The sequence below is a fragment of the Gopherus flavomarginatus genome, chromosome 6, assembly GCF_025201925.1.
Source record: "Gopherus flavomarginatus isolate rGopFla2 chromosome 6, rGopFla2.mat.asm, whole genome shotgun sequence".
NCBI classification, from domain to species: Eukaryota; Metazoa; Chordata; order Testudines; family Testudinidae; genus Gopherus; species Gopherus flavomarginatus.
This window is the reverse complement of record NC_066622.1, coordinates 110,589,938-110,609,147: the sequence shown is the minus strand read 5'-3', so window position 1 is coordinate 110,609,147 and position 19,210 is coordinate 110,589,938. Positions and strand designations below refer to the sequence as shown.

The following is a 19,210-nucleotide window of genomic DNA, read 5'->3' as shown; positions in this document are numbered from 1 at the left end:
AATTGCGATCTCTATGATGCTGAGTGCCCTCAACTCCCACTGATATCCGCAAACAAAAACGATATTTAATTAGAGTTAAAATTCCACAGAGTATGCTCCTTCCACACTATGTTACGCTAAAAGCATAGACATAAGAATTTATGGGGAAAGTCTAGTGCATTCCTTTACATCTCCATATTTCCTACAGTCAGTAATGCACTGCAACACCCTATCAGGCTTTTACTTCCATCTCTAGCAGATCCCTAAAAGTAATACATACTGCAGCTTCATCAGACTTGAAGGGTGACACAAAACCTTATCAGTGACTTCATCTGCTTTCGTATCAAGTGTATTAAAAGATCAGCACATCTGACTCACGTGCTCCATGCACTTGGGAAGTTCTTTTGTCTTAATATTGCTGAGGTCATTGTTAAGGATTTGCTTTAGAGTGCAAATAAGATATGAATTTATTTTTGCTGTATAAATTCATTTTTCATCAAAGCACGATAAAATGCATATAATAATCCGTTTATAGTCTGTGTTTTGGTTTTTGCCATTTTGATGAGATTATTACTAAATAAAGACATAAAGTTCTTGTTTAATCTGAGCTCTGTAATAGAGCCTTAAATAGGGTGCAGTTCCTGCTACGCTATGATAGATGTGTATGCAAGGTACTAATTATTTCATAAATTTGGACCAAAATGTCTAATAGGATGGAAATGGGTTTTAGCATCTCCTATCTTTACAACATTTATTCTGCTATCTTCATGACTTCATACATTATCATCCAAGCTGCATATTTGTCATTGGGCTTCATGCACAATACAGTTTTCTTGAATAAACACCCTAAAAGTAATATTATCTTTCAAGAATAAGTGATTTTCTTAAAAGAACTCCATAAACTTTTTTGACCCATGATACTTCCTCATCTTTCTGGCACAAACTCATCAGGGCACACATCCCTGTATATAATGCAGTCCCTGCAAAGACTTTTTTTTTTTTTATCAGATTACAGTATTTACAGCTTGCCAAAGGCTTCATTCGTTAAACAGTACTTTTAAACTTAATTGTTACCTTCAGTATAGTTTGAGTTCTTTACTTTGTAGACACAACAGAAATATAAATCAGTAATAAATCAATTTTTCTGTCAAAAAGACTTGAATCTTTATTTTTCGATACAACTTATTTTCTTCTTGGTAACAACACATTTTCTGCTGAACAATCCTCTGAGACATGAAATTTTGCCGCCATCTTAAATTCAGTCATGTAAATTCAGAAAGCATCAGGCATTTACTTGTTTGCATAGATAGAAAAGAACATTTGTCAGCAATCCAGAAATATGTGCTTTATCTGAAAGGAAACCTTTATCGTAGATGCTACACCAATTTTTATTTAACTGGTATAGTAGTGGAGAATATGACTTGACATTTGGGTATTTGCCATTGATGTTAACATTCGCTAAGTGCAACAATACTGTTAGACTATGCAAAAGGACATTGATATATTTGTAGTCATGGAGTTAAAAGCCATTCAGGAATAAATTACCAGAGACAATTAGAGCTATTTAGAACTGAGCTATTCAGACTAGTTCCTTAAAGACAGTAGTAAATTTTCAAAGCAAATACATGGACAAATCCTCTTACAACAGACTTTAAAATAAGCTGGTCTCTTGACTGATTCCATGATGCTGGATGTTTTTGTAGTTTATAGAAAAAATTTACATTTCCTAGAAGTTTAATATGAAAATATTATTTTCATGAAGGTATGATGTAATGCAACCTTAGAATATGAAACTAACTTACCGTATTGTTAGTCTCATTTTACACACAAAATATATTCAGTATGTTCTCTAAACTCTTCTCAATATTAAATTAATCAGTTTAGTCTGGATTACCTTGAAGTAACCTTTTTTTAATTAACAGTGGCAAAATTCTGCCGTATAACATAACTGGTTTGCATCTTTTATTTGTTATAGTAACTGTATATTGTTTCTTTTCTAGGAATTTATCAGGGAATATTTTTTCAAGTCTCATGAATGGACTTTTTTCTGAGCTATTAGCTCTGAAAGCCTTGTAAGTATGGCTTCAATATGTAAAATTCGATTTGGATATCATACAAATCTGTTGTTGCCATATATGTGTACAATATTGTAACTAAGATATCTTGGAGATATCTAGTTTTTACATGTCAAAAGCGTAGAGGTTTAATAATCAAGGCTAAAACTACTGTACATATTAACTCCTTCTGTTCATACCATAGACTATATAGTGTTATTTTTTCCCCTTTTCCCCTAATTTGAGAACTCCTCAGAACCCGAGTGGCGGAACTGCAGTATTAAGTTGAGTGGCTTGCTTTTGTCAGTTTCTAATTACTTAAAATGCACTGCCTTTTGCAATAATTTTCCTTTGTTTTTTATGGTAACAGGAAAAAAAGAGAAAAAACAAACTAATACCAAATAATTTTCATTTGAAAATTTCCAGTAATTCATTACTGAATGTATTAAATACACATATTAGAGGGTTTTTAAATGGGTAAATATTGTTTGTATGGTGTTAGAGGGTATATCTACACCACAATAACAAACCCACAGCACAGGCTCGCAGGGCTTGGGCTGCGGGGTTAAACATTGCTGTGTACACATTCAGGCTCGGGCTGGAGCCTGGGCTCTGAGACTCGCCCCCATTCCCCCATTTTCCCTGGCAGGGCTTCAGAGCCAAGCTCCAGTCTGAGTACAGACATCCACACTGAAAGCTTTAGCCTCGCAGCCCTAGCCCAGTGAGCCTGAATCAGCTGCCCCAGGCTAGCCATAGCCCAGCCATACCATGGGTCTTTCATTGCAATGTAGACATACCCTAAGAGGAATTTTTAATATACAAAGTAATAGCTTAGGATCATTTTGTTCAGTATCCTTATACAGGTTTTAGCTTTCAGTGCAAACACTGATGCAAAATTAATGAGTCTAGTGGCCAAACAGTATCACTGTAATTACATGCATATGGGATATGGTGGGCCCAATTCGCATCAAAGTCAAAGGGTGTTGCATTGTACCTAAGAGTAGAATTGGGCATAGTATCTTGGAATCCATATGAGTGAGGAGAACGTATGTTATTTGTCAAGTGATGCCTGTCTTTATGTTTAGATGCTCAGTCTAATTTTGTGCTGCATATATTAATTTATTTTGCAAACGTGCATTTTGTTCCTTCAGTGTTACTTTTTTTGTTTTCCTAGACATTTCAACACTGATTCACTCATCTGTGACTGTAATCTAAAATGGGTTTTGCAGTGGGCTAGAAATGCTTCAGTTCGAATAGCAGAAGAAACAGTTTGTGCTTATCCCAGTACTTTACGAGGACTGGCATTTCACAACCTGAAGGAAAACCAGCTGGTATGTGGTGAGTTGCACACTAATTTAACATTATAAATTGAAGTGGATTTCCCAGGAAAAGGTGTAAACTGATGAATAGATGCTAAACAGAATGTGCTGATGTCTAGCCTTCTCATGAGTGCAAGAAAACCAAGGTACAGCGCAGAGAAAATAGCACTAACATTGAAAGAGAATACAACTTGGAAAAAATACAGCTGTCTTGTTTCATATAAAATGGAATTTGTAAATCACAGAAACATAACTGTCATGTCCCATATATGAAATAATATTTAATTATGGTATAAAATAAACATCAATCCGTGTGGTAGTTCTACGTGAAGCAGTGTATTTCAGCAGGGATTAAAACAATATTGTTTTAGGTTGTACTCTTAATAGCATGGCATAAATGTGAAGCCACATTGCTTCATCTCTCACATTTATGAAACTGTACAGAATTCTTTACCACTGGAGAAGAATAGAATTTTTACATTGAGAAGAGTTCAAGTTATGCAAAATTCATTATTTGAAAATGTATAAAGGAAATAGCTCTTTGAAAAAGCTTTCCCACAATAACCAAAGTGATGGGGAAAGCAGGAGCTGAGAGGGAAGAATATGAATGAATAAATAAAAGCTATATCAAACTGAGCCTCTTTTATAGCAAGGAAGAGTCTAAAACAGATGACTCAAAGCGACGGTGTTATACTTTAGTAAGTGCAAAAAAATACATCAGAAGTGCTCAGATAGCACAGTGATGATCTCAATAGAAAACCCTAACACAAATAGAAATATCACTTCACAGACCCTTCAGTATTAATCTTTGAGGACTTTCTTGAATTACAATAGGTTGCTGGGATGCATGCTAAATATATTCTAAAAACACAATACAATGACCAGTGTACTAATTGCATCCTATATGTACATCTACTCTGCAGCTGAGAGCTGATGCAAACCTGTCCAGGTCCCCTGGGTACACACTTGGGGGCGGTGGGTGCTAATGTGAGCCACTCGCACTACCTCTATCTACCTTGTTGTTTTTAACATGCTAGCTCAAGCAGAGCTGGCATGTCTGTCTACTCACAAAGGGAAGCAAGCTCCCAGCTGCAGAGTAGACATACCCTTATACTAAAAACTATCAAAGCAAAGAGTAGGCAATGCTAATACCATGGTGGAAGTAGAGAGATGGGGCCCAACAATGATCCTAATACAAATTCTGGGTTTAACAATAATTTTCAGGTATTTGGAAGTTGGGAGAGATACCAAAGGGAGTGAGCACCCTCCTCTGCATCAAAAAGTGTGATTGTGAGTAGGGCTGTTAATTAATCACAGCTGACGTGGTTAATTAAAAAAAAATTACAATGAATTGCAGTTTTAATTGCGCTGTTAAACAATCGAATACCAATTGAAAACTATTAAATATTTTGGATGTTTTTCTACATTTTCATATACGTTGTATTCTGTGTTGTAATTGAAATCAGTGTATATTATTTTTATTATAAAAATTTGCACTGTATAAGTGATAAACAAAAGAAATAGTATTTTTCAATTCACCACACATAAGTACTGTAGTGCAATCTGTTTACGGTGTAAATGCAACTTACAAACATCTAATTTTTGTTACATAACTGCATTCCAAAACAAAACAATGTAAAACTTCAGAGCCTACAAGTCCACTCAGTCCTCCTCCTTGTTCAGCCAATTGCTAAGACAAACAAGTTTGTTTACATTTACAGGAGATAATGCTGCCGTCTTATTTACAGTGTCAGCTAAAAGTGAGAACAGGCATTTGCATGGCAGTTTTGTAGCTGGGATTGCAAGGTATTTACATGCCAGATGTGCTAAACATTCATATTCTCCTTCACACTTCAGCCACCATTCCAGGGGACGTGCTTACATGCTGATTATGCTTGTTAAATAAATAATGCGTTAATTATATTTGTGACTGAACTACTTGAGGGGAGAATTGTATGTCTCCTGCTCTGTTTTTCCCACGTTCTGCCATATATTTCATGTTATAGTAGTCTTGGATGATGACCCAACACATGTTGTTCATTTTAAGAACACTTTCACTGCAGATTTGTCAAAATGCAAAGAAGATGAGTTTGTGAGATTTCTAAAGATAGCTACAACACTCAACCCAACGTTTAAGAATCTGAAGTGCCTTCCAAAATCTGAGAGGGATGAGGTGTGGGACATGCTTTCAGAAGTCTTAAAAGAGCAACACTCCGATGTGGAAACTACAGAATTCGAACAACCCAAAAAGAAAATCAGCCTTCTGCTGGTGGCATCTAACTCAGATAATGAAAATGAACACGCATTGGTCTGCACTGCTTTGGATTATTATCGAGCAGAACCCATCATCAGCATGGACACGTCCTCTGGAATGGTAGTTGAAGCATTAAGGGACATATGAATCTTTAGTGCATCTGGCACTTAAATATCTTATGACGCCGATTACAACACTGCCATCAGAACACCTGTTCTCACTTTCAGGTGACATTGTAAACAAGAAGTGGGCAGCATTATCTTCCACAAATGTAAACAAACTTGTTTGTCTTAGTGATTGGCTGAACAAGAAGTAGGACTGAATGAGTGCACTTGCAGGCTCTAAACTTTTACGTTGTTTTATTTTTGAATGCAGGTTTTTTTGTACATAATTCTACATTTGTAAGTTGAACTTTCATGATAAAGAGATTGCACTACAGTACTTGTATTAAGTGAACTGAAAATAGTATTTCTTTTGTTTTTTACAGTGCAATACTTGTAATCAAAAATAAACATAAAGAAAGCAACTGTACACTTTATATTCTGTGTTGTAATTGATATGAATATATTTGAAAATGTAGAAAACATCCAAACATATTTAAATAAATAGTATACCATTATTATTTAGCAGTGCGATTCATCATAATTTTTTAATTGCACGATTAATCATGATTACTTTTTTTTAATCACTTGACAGCCCTACTTGTGAGATGATCTTTAGGGCTAAAGTCATGAGGATAAAATCTTAAATAATGGGTCAGTGGAGAGTGCAGATACCCATCAGGATAAAACTCAAGAAGGAACTGCCTCATAATTCCGCGCCCTACATTATTAAGTACTTCAAAACTTGCAATACCATTCACGGTCAGTCTGCCACTTTATAACAATCCATTATAGAGACTGCAGTGCAGGTGGGAAGAAGTGTCTCCTGGCTATTGAAAATTCTGGAGAAGCCAGAGAAGTCTCAAAGAAGGCTTTGAACTGCTATTTTTAGGCTCTTAACTAACATGAACTTCCTAGACTTCGTATTAAATGAGGATATTGATATAATAGACATCACAGAAACTTGGTGGAATGAGGATAATCAATGGGATACAGTAATACCAGGGTACAAAATATATCAGAAGGACAGAACAGGTCCTGCTGGTGGGGGAGTCGCATTTATATGTAAAAGAAAGTGTAGAATCAAATGAAGGAAAAATCGTAAATGAATCAAACTCTACCATAGAATCTGTATGGATAAAAATTCCATTCTCTAATAATAAGAATATAGTGGTAGGGATAGATTAATGACCACCTGACCAGGATGATGATAGTGTCTGTGAAATGCTCAGGGAGATTAGAGAGGCTATTAAAGTAAAAAATTCAATAATAATGGGGGATTTCAATTATCCCCATATTGACTGTGTGCAGATGTGGCCGCCCCATCTCAAAAAAGATGTATTGGAATTGGAAAAGGTTCAGAAAAGGGCAACAAAAAATATTAGGGGTATGAACAGTTTCCATATGAGGAGAGATTAATAAGACTGGGACTTTTCAGCTTGGAAAAGAGACAGCTAAGGGGAGATACGATTGAGGTCTATAAAATCATGACTGGTATTGAGAAAGTAGATAAGGAAATGTTGTGTGCTACTCATAACACAATGGGTCACCAGATGAAATTAATAGGCAGCAGGTTTAAAACACACAAAAGGAAGTATTTCTTCATACAATGCACAGTCAACCTGTGGAACTCCGTGCCAGAGGATGTTGTGAAGGCCAAGACCATAACAGGGTTCAAAAAAGAACTAGATAAATTCATGGAGGATAGCTCCATAAATGGCTATTAGCCAGAATGGGCAGGAATGGTGTCCCTAGCCTTTATTTGCCAGAAGCTGGGAATGAGCAACAGGGGATGGATCACTTGATTACCTGTTCTGTTCATTCCCTTTGGGGCACCTGGCACTGGTCACTGTCAGAAGACAGGATACTGGGCTAGATCGATCTTTGGTCTGACCCAGTAGGGCCATTCTTATAGTCAGTGAATGTTATAAAGGAAGTGAAAATGTGATTTCTCAGAAAGTCATACTTTGATAATACTCTTTATAACACCACTGATATATTTGTAGCATTAATAAAATGCTGTTTATTTTGTCCATTGAACACTTTTTTACCATGTCTGCCCATAACTTGATATTGTTTTTAATATCCTCTGACAACTTCACAGTGATTATAATAATTGCTGAGTGGTTAACAATCTTTATAATGTCTTCCAGGTGCTTCATGGTTCTGTGCAGCCCATGGTGCTCACAACACTGAGAAATTTAATTTTCAATCATTTAATGTGTACTTGGGTTTAATAAAAAGGCCTCTGAAGCACTTTGTAGAGTGATTTTTTTTTCTTTCGTTACTTATTTTGACATGAGGGAAAATACTGTCTTCAATGGTTCTTCCTGAGAAGAGCCTTCCAATGGATCAGATGGAAAACTCTATCTAGTTGTGTAATCTGTCCACTGAAAACAGAAAGCTGTCTTGTTGGAGGGAGGGCACAGAGAAGAAATGTCAGAAAGTACAAAATAGCAGCAGGTTGCAACTAAACAGGCAAAACTGCCACCAAAATAGAATATTCAGCAGCTGTCACAAATAGTAAGGAAATAGAGGAAAGAGTCCCCAACTAAGGCTATGTCAGTTCTGCAAATGATGATATGATTGCAGCACATGTAGGCATACCCAAGCTACCTTTGATCAAACTAGCTTGCTAAAAATATAGCAACGCTGCAACATCATGAGGCAGATTCCCAAGTGCAAGACCTCCTGGGACTTGGGTACATACTCAGTTTGCTAGCCTGTGCCACCACCCATACTGCCGTGGCTTCACTGCTATTTTTAGCAACCTAGTTCAGTCAAAACCAGCTCAGGTATGCCTACCTGTGGTATAATCACACGTTCTAATTGCAGTGTAGAGACATGGTCAGATTGCAGTGGTCTGGGATTTCAGAGACCCGGATACATATCTTGGCTGTGCCATAAAATTCTTGTCTGGAAGCACAAAGTCTCTGTCAGATACTCAGTTTATGTAAATTGGTGTAATTCCATTAAAATCAATAGAGCTGCCTAGCCCTGTTTCCCCATTTCTAAAATTAAGAAAAAAGTACCTTGTGTGAGGTAGGTAGACTGTTCCATGGCACTTTTCGTAGTGCCTAACAGTATGGAAATCATTTTCAAATTTTGCAGCTGCACAGTCATCAAATTCATAGGGCCCTGACTATAACTAATACATGTAACACACACACATCCCTTGTCATAAGAATAAATTTCAGGGTTAAAAGTGATTTTTAAAGAATCTTCTAGATGTGGGTCAAAACTTGGATGATAAAAGTAGTGACAGGTTTCAGAGTGGTAGCCGTGTTAGTCTGTATCAGCAAAAAGAACAAGGAGTACTTGTGGCACCTTAGAGACTAACAGATTTATTTGAGCATAAGCTTTCATAGGCTAAAACTTCCATGGGCCAAAGTGGGTTTTAGCTCATGAAAGCTTATGCTCAAATAAATTTGTTAGCCCTGGTCTACATTGGGAGGGAAGGGGGGTGTTGATCTAAGTTACACAACTTCAGCTACGTGAATAATGTAAATACTTAAATTGACTTCCTGTGGTGTCTTCACCACAGTGAGTCGACTGCTGCTGCTCCCCCGTCAACTTTGCTTGTGTCTCTCGCGGCATTGGAGTACAAGAGTCGATGAGAGAGCGCACGGGTAGATTTATCGCGTCTAGACTAGACGCAATAAATCGATTCCCTCTGGATCGATCACTGTGCGCTGATACAGTCTCTAAGGTGCCACAAGTACTCCTCATTCTTTTAATGAAAATAGTGTTACAGACCAAACAGCTACAGGATACTACAGTGGTTTTATAACAGTTTAGGAACATTATTGCTCTGAAAAGTGTCTGCAAATGGCATGATGAGATTCCATGTTATTCTCTCTGACTCTAGATCAAGGTTTCTCAAACAGGGGTTGCTGCTTGTGTAGGGAAAGCCTCTGGTGGGCCAGGCCGGTGTGTTTACCTGCACTGTCCGCAGATACGGCCAATCGCATATCTCACTGGCCGCGGATTGCTGATCCAGCTCAATGGAAGCCACGATCGGCTGGACCTGCAGATGGGGCAGGTAAACACACTGGCCCGGCCTGCCAGAGGCTTTCCCTACACAAACAGCAACCCGTTTGAGAAACCCTGCTCTAGATATAACTTGCTCAGGTTATTAGCAAAAAAGTGACTTTCTGAATACCAGCCATGCAAACTCAACCTGAGGTCTGAAAATTGTGCCTTCGGTTACACCTGTGTAAGCCTTTTGGCCTTGTCTACACTTGAAACCGTACAGTGGCACCGCTGCAGCTGCAACACTGTAGTGCTTCAATCTTGTGTTTCAGGGTTCTCCTGTCAGCATAGTTTGTCCACTTCCTTGAGAGGTGGTCGTTCGGCTGGCAGAAGAATTCTTCTGTCAAGCTAGCTCTGACTACATCGGGGTTTAGGTCAACTTAACTACATCACTCATGAGTGTAGATTTTTCACACTATTGAGTGAAGTCACTGGGTTAACCTAACTTTTCAGGTAGACCTGACATTTGTCTTAAATGGAATTACACAAGTGAAAGTGAGTGGTGCTGCAATTGAAGCTTAATTGACTATGTTGAGTGAACCAGTTCAACAAAGCTGTGTGGGCTCTACCAAGCTAACAGTACAAAATAATAAAAGTGTATTTGTTCTGAAAGCCTGCAGATTAAAACTGATTGGGAATTTCCATTGAAACATGTTTTTTCGTCTAAAAGTGTTGATTTATCAAAGCCAAAATTGTTCCCGGGAAAGGGTCAGTTTTGATCATTCAAAAAATTGAAAAATGTTTCAGAATTTTCTGAATGCCCCATTTTGAATTTTTGAAACAGTTTCTTTTTTTAAATCATAATGACTCATTTACAAATTCTAGTTATGTTAAAAAAAGATCAAAATCAAAACTAAATGTTTCAAAATTATTGATATAAAACATTTTGATCTGATCCAAAAAAAATTATGGTTTATTGGTTTGCAAACATTTTTGAGATTTTGACTTTGTTCCAGTTCAGGAAAGGAAAAATTTTCAAAATCTTGAAAACACCTCATAGCACAGGACACATTTGGAGCAGTTGTTGATTAAGAAGGTATCATTTTTACACAGTGTTTTTTTAGGGTAGAGCAATATAGCACTTTATGAACCATTGAGCAAGTTTCTCTCACAGACAATAGATTTGCCACTTTGTCTCAGCTTCAAAGTCAGCTTTTCCAAATTCTATTCTTCTCTTGTGTAAAGAATCCTGAATTTTGAGTGATTGTAAGGTTGTTTTGTGATGTGCACATCATCTGCTAGGAACTAAGTTATAATCATGGCACTGACTTTAGCTCACATCAAAGTCGATTTGAGTCTGGGTCTCCCTGAGGTACCAGACCATTAATTCACTATTAATTTAGCCTTAGTGGTTTGACTTATTATAGGAGTAGAGCAGAATTCTGTAGTAGATTCACATAATAAAAATATACTATTATTTTTGCTATTTTTTTAAAAAAAGTCATAGCTTGTATTTGGGGTTTCCTCATTAATGAGTAATTAATTAACATTAATTTTGCCTCTGTTTCAGCTGGCTGAACAATGAGACTGAATGCTTTCATTTTTCTTGGAGATATGCTTATTTCATGATATAATTACCTCACTTTGTGTTTCACAGATTCCTACTTAAGAGTAGAAAGAGTAGAAAGTGACAATATCATTTTTTGCTAATACTTTCCCTGTATGTGGAGGCACTAACTTAAAATTTCAGTCTACATTGTTTAAGCATATTTTTCTTTACCAGATGTGGAGACAAGGAATGTATTTAATTATTTTCTTGTTGTCCAGGCTATTGTAGACTTGCACTAATTTAATGCTATAGCCAACAATAGTCCTGCCGCTGATGCGGAGTGGGGCCCCTACACTGGCAGGGGCTAATTTGTCCTGGCCCTGCACGCCCCTAGGGACGGCCCTGGTAATTTACATATAGCTTTAACTGCTAGTAAATCATACTTTTTCTTTTTTGATGGAGTAAGTGCTTGAGATATATTACTCTTGGCAATTTACAGCCCTATCCTGCAGACCTTACAAAAGCAAATGGGAATTTGGTCTGTGTAAGCTCTGTAGGATTTGGTCTGTAGTGGGCATTGAAGTGGAATATATTTTGAAATGTGTCAATACTAAAGAAAAAAAATTATCTTATTAAGGCCCAGGGTGAAAAGAGTGAAAGAATGTACCTATCCTAAGTGGAGAATCATTTTTAAACCACCAGCATTTGAATGATTTTCCAGTCTGTATAGTTTGCAAACTACCTTAATTTTAAGTTTCAGAGTAGCAGCCGTGTTAGTCTGTATCTGCAAAAAGAACAGGAGTACTTGTGGCACCTTAGAGACTAACAAATTTATTTCAGCATAAGCTTTCGTGGGCTACAGCAATTTGTTAGTCTCTAAGATGCCACAAGTACTCCTGGTCTTTTTAATTTTAAGTGTTAAGTCATTAGTGAAATTAGCAAGTAGTGACACAAAATGTTATCTGAATTTCTTTTTCTTTCTTTTTTTTTGGTCTAATAAGATGCCTCTGAAGGAATTTTCAAAAGGTGCCTTATTTTCTGCTATGCGTTTTAGGATCCAGTTAATTAAAAGTTTCATATGACATTTCAATTAAATCTTTGTGCCATTTTCTTAGGAAAAACACACATTTGTTAGGGAATTATTTGTGAGACAGTTCACCAGCCTGTCTTTTGCAGTTGCCCTCACTTCACTGAATATCAAAAGTATTCATCCCCAAGAGGAGCACAGTCAGGTAAAGAAGTAAGCCCTTTATGCTCTGATGCACTCTGCTTATTCACAGTAAAATTGACTCTGAGCAAGAAAAGAATGACATGTTCACATTCTTCTTCCACTTTCAGTCGCACAGAATTCTGTGAATGGCTTGCCAATTACAGAACCAGTTTCTCCTCTCTTGGTTTTCACACCTCAACTGCTAGAACAGGGCCTCATCCTCCCTGATTGAACTGACCTCGTTATCTCTAGCTTGCTTGCTAGCACACATATATATACCTGCCCCTGGATATTTCCATTACATGCATCTGAGGAAGTGGGTATTCACCCACAAAAGCTCATGCTCCAAAACGTCTGTTAGTCTATAAGGTGCCACAGGATTCTTTGCTGCTTTTACAGAATTCTTAATCATTTTAAGACTTGTTTTGTTATATGTGAGAAGGACACCAAGTATTTTCATCATTCCTTATCCACTATGACATTTTCCAATCTATGTTCTACTCCTTTAGTGTAAGCAACACACGAAAGCATATTTCTGTCAGGTCAGTACACAGCTTCCTAACTTCTCTTCATAAGAAGTGTGCACTGCAATTGTACAGATAATGCCACAGCAATGCAGAAAATGCAGGACATCTGTCAATTACAGCTCTGGAATTTTATAAAGAAGAGAATTTCCTTTTAAGTATTATTCTGTCATGAAGTATTCACATATTTAGAAATGTCGTCTTTTCCTCCAGTGATGTATTTCTAATATGGCACTATCTCTTTTCATAACTGTGGTTGGTTGATGATTCTCATGTCCTAGGTGTGTTGAGGTAGCCGTGATTTTTTACTTGACATGCATGCATGTAACTTCACCTTCATCCCTGACACGGCCATCTGAAACAACCTGACTTTATAATTAGAAGCTCCTCAGAGGGCACGTACTTTTAAAATGACAAAAATAGAGAGTGATTGATGATGGAAAAGTTTACTTTTGAATAGCATTGAGCTTCAATCCTGAACTCAATGAGAATTGAGGGCATTCGGCACCTTGTCAAATCAGCTGCTTTAAGGACTACTGTTAGACAGCATGTGCCAACCATTGGTTGGAAGTGGTGGTTTAAAATGTTTCTAATAAGTGCCACAAATTAGTTGCCCATATTGGCACTTGGGCAACTAAACAACAGTTTTAGTTGCCTACATGTAGATTTAGGTGCCCCTTCTGGAAAATTATGCTTCCCATTCTACAGTAGTTAAAACAAGCTCAAAATTAATAACAACTTTGCCCTAGTTTGGGCAGTTAATAACTTTCTTATATAATAATGGCATTCAGTGTTCCCTTTTAATGTATCAACCCCTGTTGTTTGGTACTTTTTATAGTAAAATTCTCCAGGGTTAGCACACCGATAACTTCTTTCTTAGAATCATAGAATTGTAGCACCGGAAGGGCCATGAAAGGTCTTCTAGTCCAGTCCCTTGTACTCAAGGCAGGACATTCATCATACAAGTTCTCCATTCAGGCTGCTCTTTCTACTCTACAATAAATCTGGTACAGTGTAAACATTGGTGGTTTTTAAAAAAAATTTTGCTGAACTGAGACTCATAAGTACAAAGTAGGGATGGTTTGATTATCCTAAGTAAGGTTCCAATCATGCAATGTTTTGCATGCAGATGGACTGCTGCACCCTTACAGAGCTCCACTGACTTTACAAAGCAGCAGAATCAAGGACTTGGGACCCAATCCTGTGGGGAATTCTTGTGAATAGCTCTAATTAAATGGGAATATACACAAGTAATGTTTTTTCAGGATCTGATCATTATTTAATAGATGCTTCAGGTTTTAGAAGAGATGAACTGTGATACATTTACCAATAATGAGTAAAAAAAAAAAAAAATCCTGTGGTATTTGATTTGTGTTAAATTTTTGGCAAATCAAGATTTTGTAGCTATAATATATGCCTCTTAACAGATTTATGTATAAATCAACTAATACAGTTGCAAGTTTTTGGATGTCTTTTAAAGTGGGAGGTTGTGGGTTCTAGTTTCTTGCCAAGGCTAAGTGGTTCATTGTACATGTCAAACTTTGCAATAGATAACTCAGTGAGAATATGAGGCCAGTAGTGTTGAACTAGCTCTGGCTACAAACCCTATGTTTCTCATCCAATGTTGGGTATTTTTACCTGGATAATAAAACAATAATGTGCTGTCCATGTGATAGTTCAGGGAAATTCTTATTTTAATTCATTTTGTACTAGTACAAAACAAAACTGCCAATCTTTGGTCCTAAAACTTATTAAAATCTAACAAAGTCTAACATTAATAGTCTACCATAAAAAGTCTACCAAACCATTAATAGTAAAAACATAAAAAGTCTACCAAAATCTAACATTAATAGAAACTTAAAAAAAAAATTATGAAGTTTTAACAGGTTTACAAATCCTTGCTTGTAAATATCAGAAACAGGACAATAATCATTAAAACAAGGAGACTTTATTCAGAGAAATATAAAGTAACAATCATCAGAACTCTCTATTTAGCAGTGCATTACCACATTACAAAGGGAGCTCCTTTACCCTACCCATGGCATGCTGTTTCTAGTGATTTTTTTTAATTGAAATCTCTGATTACACGCATTTATCAGATCAGGCATTTCTATTAAATGTTAATCTTTTTAGAAATGTAAATGAAAGCTTTTATTTAAATACTTTCTTGCAGCTGTGATAATGTGTGGATAATAGAAAATGAAATGATCCTGAAAATGATATCCCCTCCCAAACTGGCTAGTCTGTTTTTGAAAAAGAAAGTAATTAATTGTTCAGTGTAAATATGATTGATTTAAAAAAAAACATAATGTACCATCAAGACTGTGTGGTTAAATCATCAAATGTCAGGGAGTACTAAAGTTAGTTTGACCTTTCCCCCGTGCATGTGTATTGCAATAGCCTTTACCTAAATGATCTCACATAATTCCTGAAATCAGTATATTGTGTAATTCAGTATGGTTAGTTTTTCTACAGCTTTACACTTGTAGCATCATGGAATATATTGTTTTCATTTTTGTATACGTTAATTTCATTGTCATATTTTTCCAGAATGTATTTTGACTTAAATCCAAAGTCTGCCTTGAGCTACAACCTGCAACTCTCATTGAGCTCAATGAATTGTGCATGCATAACAATTTTTTTATTGTGATATCTCATACTGTTCCTCAGAGAAATGCACAGAGATTTAAAGGTTGTGTATGTGGGGTGGTATTTTTTGTTTTAGTTCTTTTTTTTTTTTAGATTTCATCTTTCAACAGGTATGGTATTTGGAAGCATATCTAATTTGTAGTTTTCATATGACCTAACTTCAAACTATCATAATGGTTGTTAGTTTAGTTTTGTGTCTAATTTCCTACAGTCCCTCCTCCTTCTCTTTCTAGAAGAAAGAAATAGATAAGGTTTCAGGGAAGAAGAGGAGAAAATTGACAATGAGAACACAGCCGCACTTGAATGAGGCCTGTTGAGTACCCAAGAAAATGTGTCCTTTAATCTTAATTTGGCAACCTGTGCTTTTAAAACTAGAGTTCAGAATTTCAGACATATTACACTGGTTTAAAACACCTCAAACTCCTTAGCTAAATTTGTACTATTTAGCCTGATAAGCAGCTGATGTTGTTGTTGTTGTTCACTATCAGTAGCTTGAATTAGTTTATTGAGAGACATTGCAATGGAGCAGCCATCCTGATATCCTGTCCCCTAATTACGTAGAATATGCTGTAATGATATTTTACACTTACATAGCACCTTTCATCTCAAAGTACTTTCTTCAATGTATCTATAAAAATATAATTACACACCTCTATGGAACTGCAGTAGCTGACATGGTAGCCATCCGTGCTCAAAGTACTGCAGCATGAGAAAGGGCAAATTCTTACTCTGATAGGACTGTCAAGTGTTACACATATCACATGATATTAATGCACATGGCAGCCCTGTAAGGCATTCATTCCAGCAGCCCAGCTGGATCCTCATGCAGCCAACTGGACTGCAGGCAAAGGAGGTAGCTGCCTTTCTTCTTCCCCTCTTGCTGATCCCCTAATTGGATCTCTGTATGGAAGGAGTCAGAAGTGATGGTGGCAGTGGGCAGCCGGCTAGTAGTGACATAAGGTAGTGGCGATCAATATTATCTCCAGACTTTCCAACCAGACTCCAGCTACCTTTTCAAACAGTACCTAGCCAGATCACAGCCCAGTGAGAGACCTCAGTTTCTCTCCCAGATAGCACCCAGGACGAACTCCAGTTTTTGTCCTAGACATTCCAACAGCATTCAGTTCCAACCAGAGAACCCTGACATCCACAATAACCTTGGCATCCTTCAGCACTCACCAGCGCAAGTATCCCAGACAACCACCAGTATCCCAGATACAGCTGCCGCTTTTTCTGCAGCTTCATGTCCTAATCTCTGCCATTGCTTAATCACTGTTGTTGACCATAAACTGAAATATCCACACACCGCTGAGAGAGCCTCAGCTTGTTTGCCTTAAAAATAAAATTGTGAGTCATCCTGATTATTTCTGAGTCAATGGCTACATGAAGGTTAAAGGACAGATTCTATGGTGAGTCAGGGAAAATTTGCACTAGACTCCCAGTTTAAATATATCCTAAACTTGGTTGATCTGACCAGTGAAGGAGTCTTCCTCTATTGGGGAATCCTCTGATGGTGTAAAGATGTGTTGCTACATACCCTAGAACATCCTTGCAACTTGCTCATCCCCAGCTTCTTTAATGTGTGCAGGAGATTGGTCTGGCAATATAAAGGCCAAGAATTGGGGGGTGACAAGAGTGGCATAAAGCCACCTTTGCTCTATCGTCCCTTCAGAGACCCCTGTTCCTATTTGAGTCCCTTAATCAATGCCTTAATTTCAGATCACACTTGGGATTAAAATGGTTAAAATTTACCATTTCATATTATACATATATTCATGCATATTCTTCAGACAGCTACAGTTATTTTACAACTGATTTTTCTGAAACTCAGCAGAGCATGTATTATACCCTGAGAACTACATTCATGTCAAATTTCAAGAGTTAGCTGTTACAACTGTTCCTTGCCCCTCCCGGAAAATAAAGATGACATCTTTTTATTAGATGGGAAAGCATATTTTCACTCTTGTCTTACTCAAAACTGGCTGAAGGGTCTGGCGCAGGGAGTGGCACTGCCTGACTCTGGGGAAACTCCAGCTATGTTTCCAGCTGCCTTACACAGATGCTCAGGGCTATAGGAGAGACTGTTGGAGAACCGAAAGCAGGAGAATGTGTGTGGTAAGGAAGGACTTCACACACAGCTGTGGAGGGCTGGATGTTAAATTTGATTTGTTAGTGATAACTTGGCTTAAATTACACCGAGAGAGATTTTTCTCCTGCAGTTTATTGTTGATTCATTTACCAGGTTGAAGAGTTCTGCTTCAACTTAAAAAAAAAAATGACTTGTGAGGAGACCAAGCTTGGAAAATGTCAGTACAAAAGGTGAAAGCTGAAACAAGCTAAGTGACTGGAAACAATGGGTTATCATGGACACTGCCTTGGAACCTTAACTATACCTTCTGCTCAGGTCTAATAAAATAAGTAGCTTTGACATATTTTTTTTTAAGTAAAAAAATGAGAACACTAAAACGGACAATAAAAATGTTTCAGGCAGTTATCATACAAGACGCCATTACCAGAGTCATAGTTCCACATTAGAGTAAAATACCTTGTTAATTGGATTATGTGAAATGCCTCTGATCCAGAAGGAATTTATTAGTCTTTTACTCCCCTGTAAACCCAGTTTTTCTTTCAGTTAGATGATATTCTGTTGGCTCTCATTTACTACAAGGGCCATATTTCACAGCATTTTGTATTATGAGGCATGTCCATATTGTGCGAGGTAAGTAAAACCCTGCCATAGTGTGGAAGTGTCTTTACAAATACTATATTTTTGGAGGGTGGAGGGAGGGTTTTGTAATGCCTTGTTACTTCCCAATACTACATACAGAGTTGTAAATAAAAGCTCATGGGCAACATGGAAAATTGTTCACCCAGGATGAATACGCAGAGAGCCCTAATGTGTAAATAAGGCGCAGACTTGGAGAGATGGGGAGAGACATACAGTAGTTCTCCTAACTCCTGAGGGAATCCAATGGGGGATTAACTCTTCTGGGGCCTTTCTGTCATATTGTAGACATGAAAAGTACTGCACAGTACACATTTCCTTCAGTAAAATAGAATGACAGATCTTCCTGAAGAGTGCAATTCTATTCTGAAAATGATAATGAAGGGTGCAATGTTGATGGTGTCTCAATGTTGCTAGAGAAGACTTGACTTTACTACCAGCCCTGCATACTGAATTTAGGGTCTACAACTCACACTGGGTTCTTTTCATCTTTTAATGTTAAGATTTCACATTCACATAGTGTTTTCTCTGTTTGGAGTACTGTACAGAATTAGTTCATCCTCACAACATCCTTATAAGTAACATCCCCATTTTACAGATGGAAAACAGACTGAAATGTGAAGTGACCAGCCAAAGGCCACACAGTAAGCCAGTGTTAGAATGTGTTTCTCTGGGCGACACTGACTTTATACATCTACTCCAGCAATAAAAATTATGCAGGGCAAATTAAGCCCTTACTTGTAACTTTGCTACATTCAATGGTTTTTGCACACATGTAACCAACTGCAATTTAATCAAGAAGTTCTAGAGTCCATCTCTCTCTCTCTCTCTCTCTCTCTCTCTCACAGCTCTGCAGAGATAATAGAAGTAAATA

General features: G+C 37.3%; 1 protein-coding gene across 1 annotated transcript in view; it reads left to right on the top strand.

Annotated features, from left to right (window-relative positions):
• ADGRA1 (adhesion G protein-coupled receptor A1) overlaps positions 1–19,210 on the top strand; it is a 454,050-nt gene that overhangs the window by 185,012 nt on the left and 249,828 nt on the right. The window contains exons 5-6 of the mRNA XM_050959295.1: positions 1,980–2,051; positions 3,208–3,371. Of these exons, the coding sequence (XP_050815252.1) occupies positions 1,980–2,051; positions 3,208–3,371 (236 nt within the window). The remainder of the gene's footprint in view (positions 1–1,979; positions 2,052–3,207; positions 3,372–19,210) is intronic.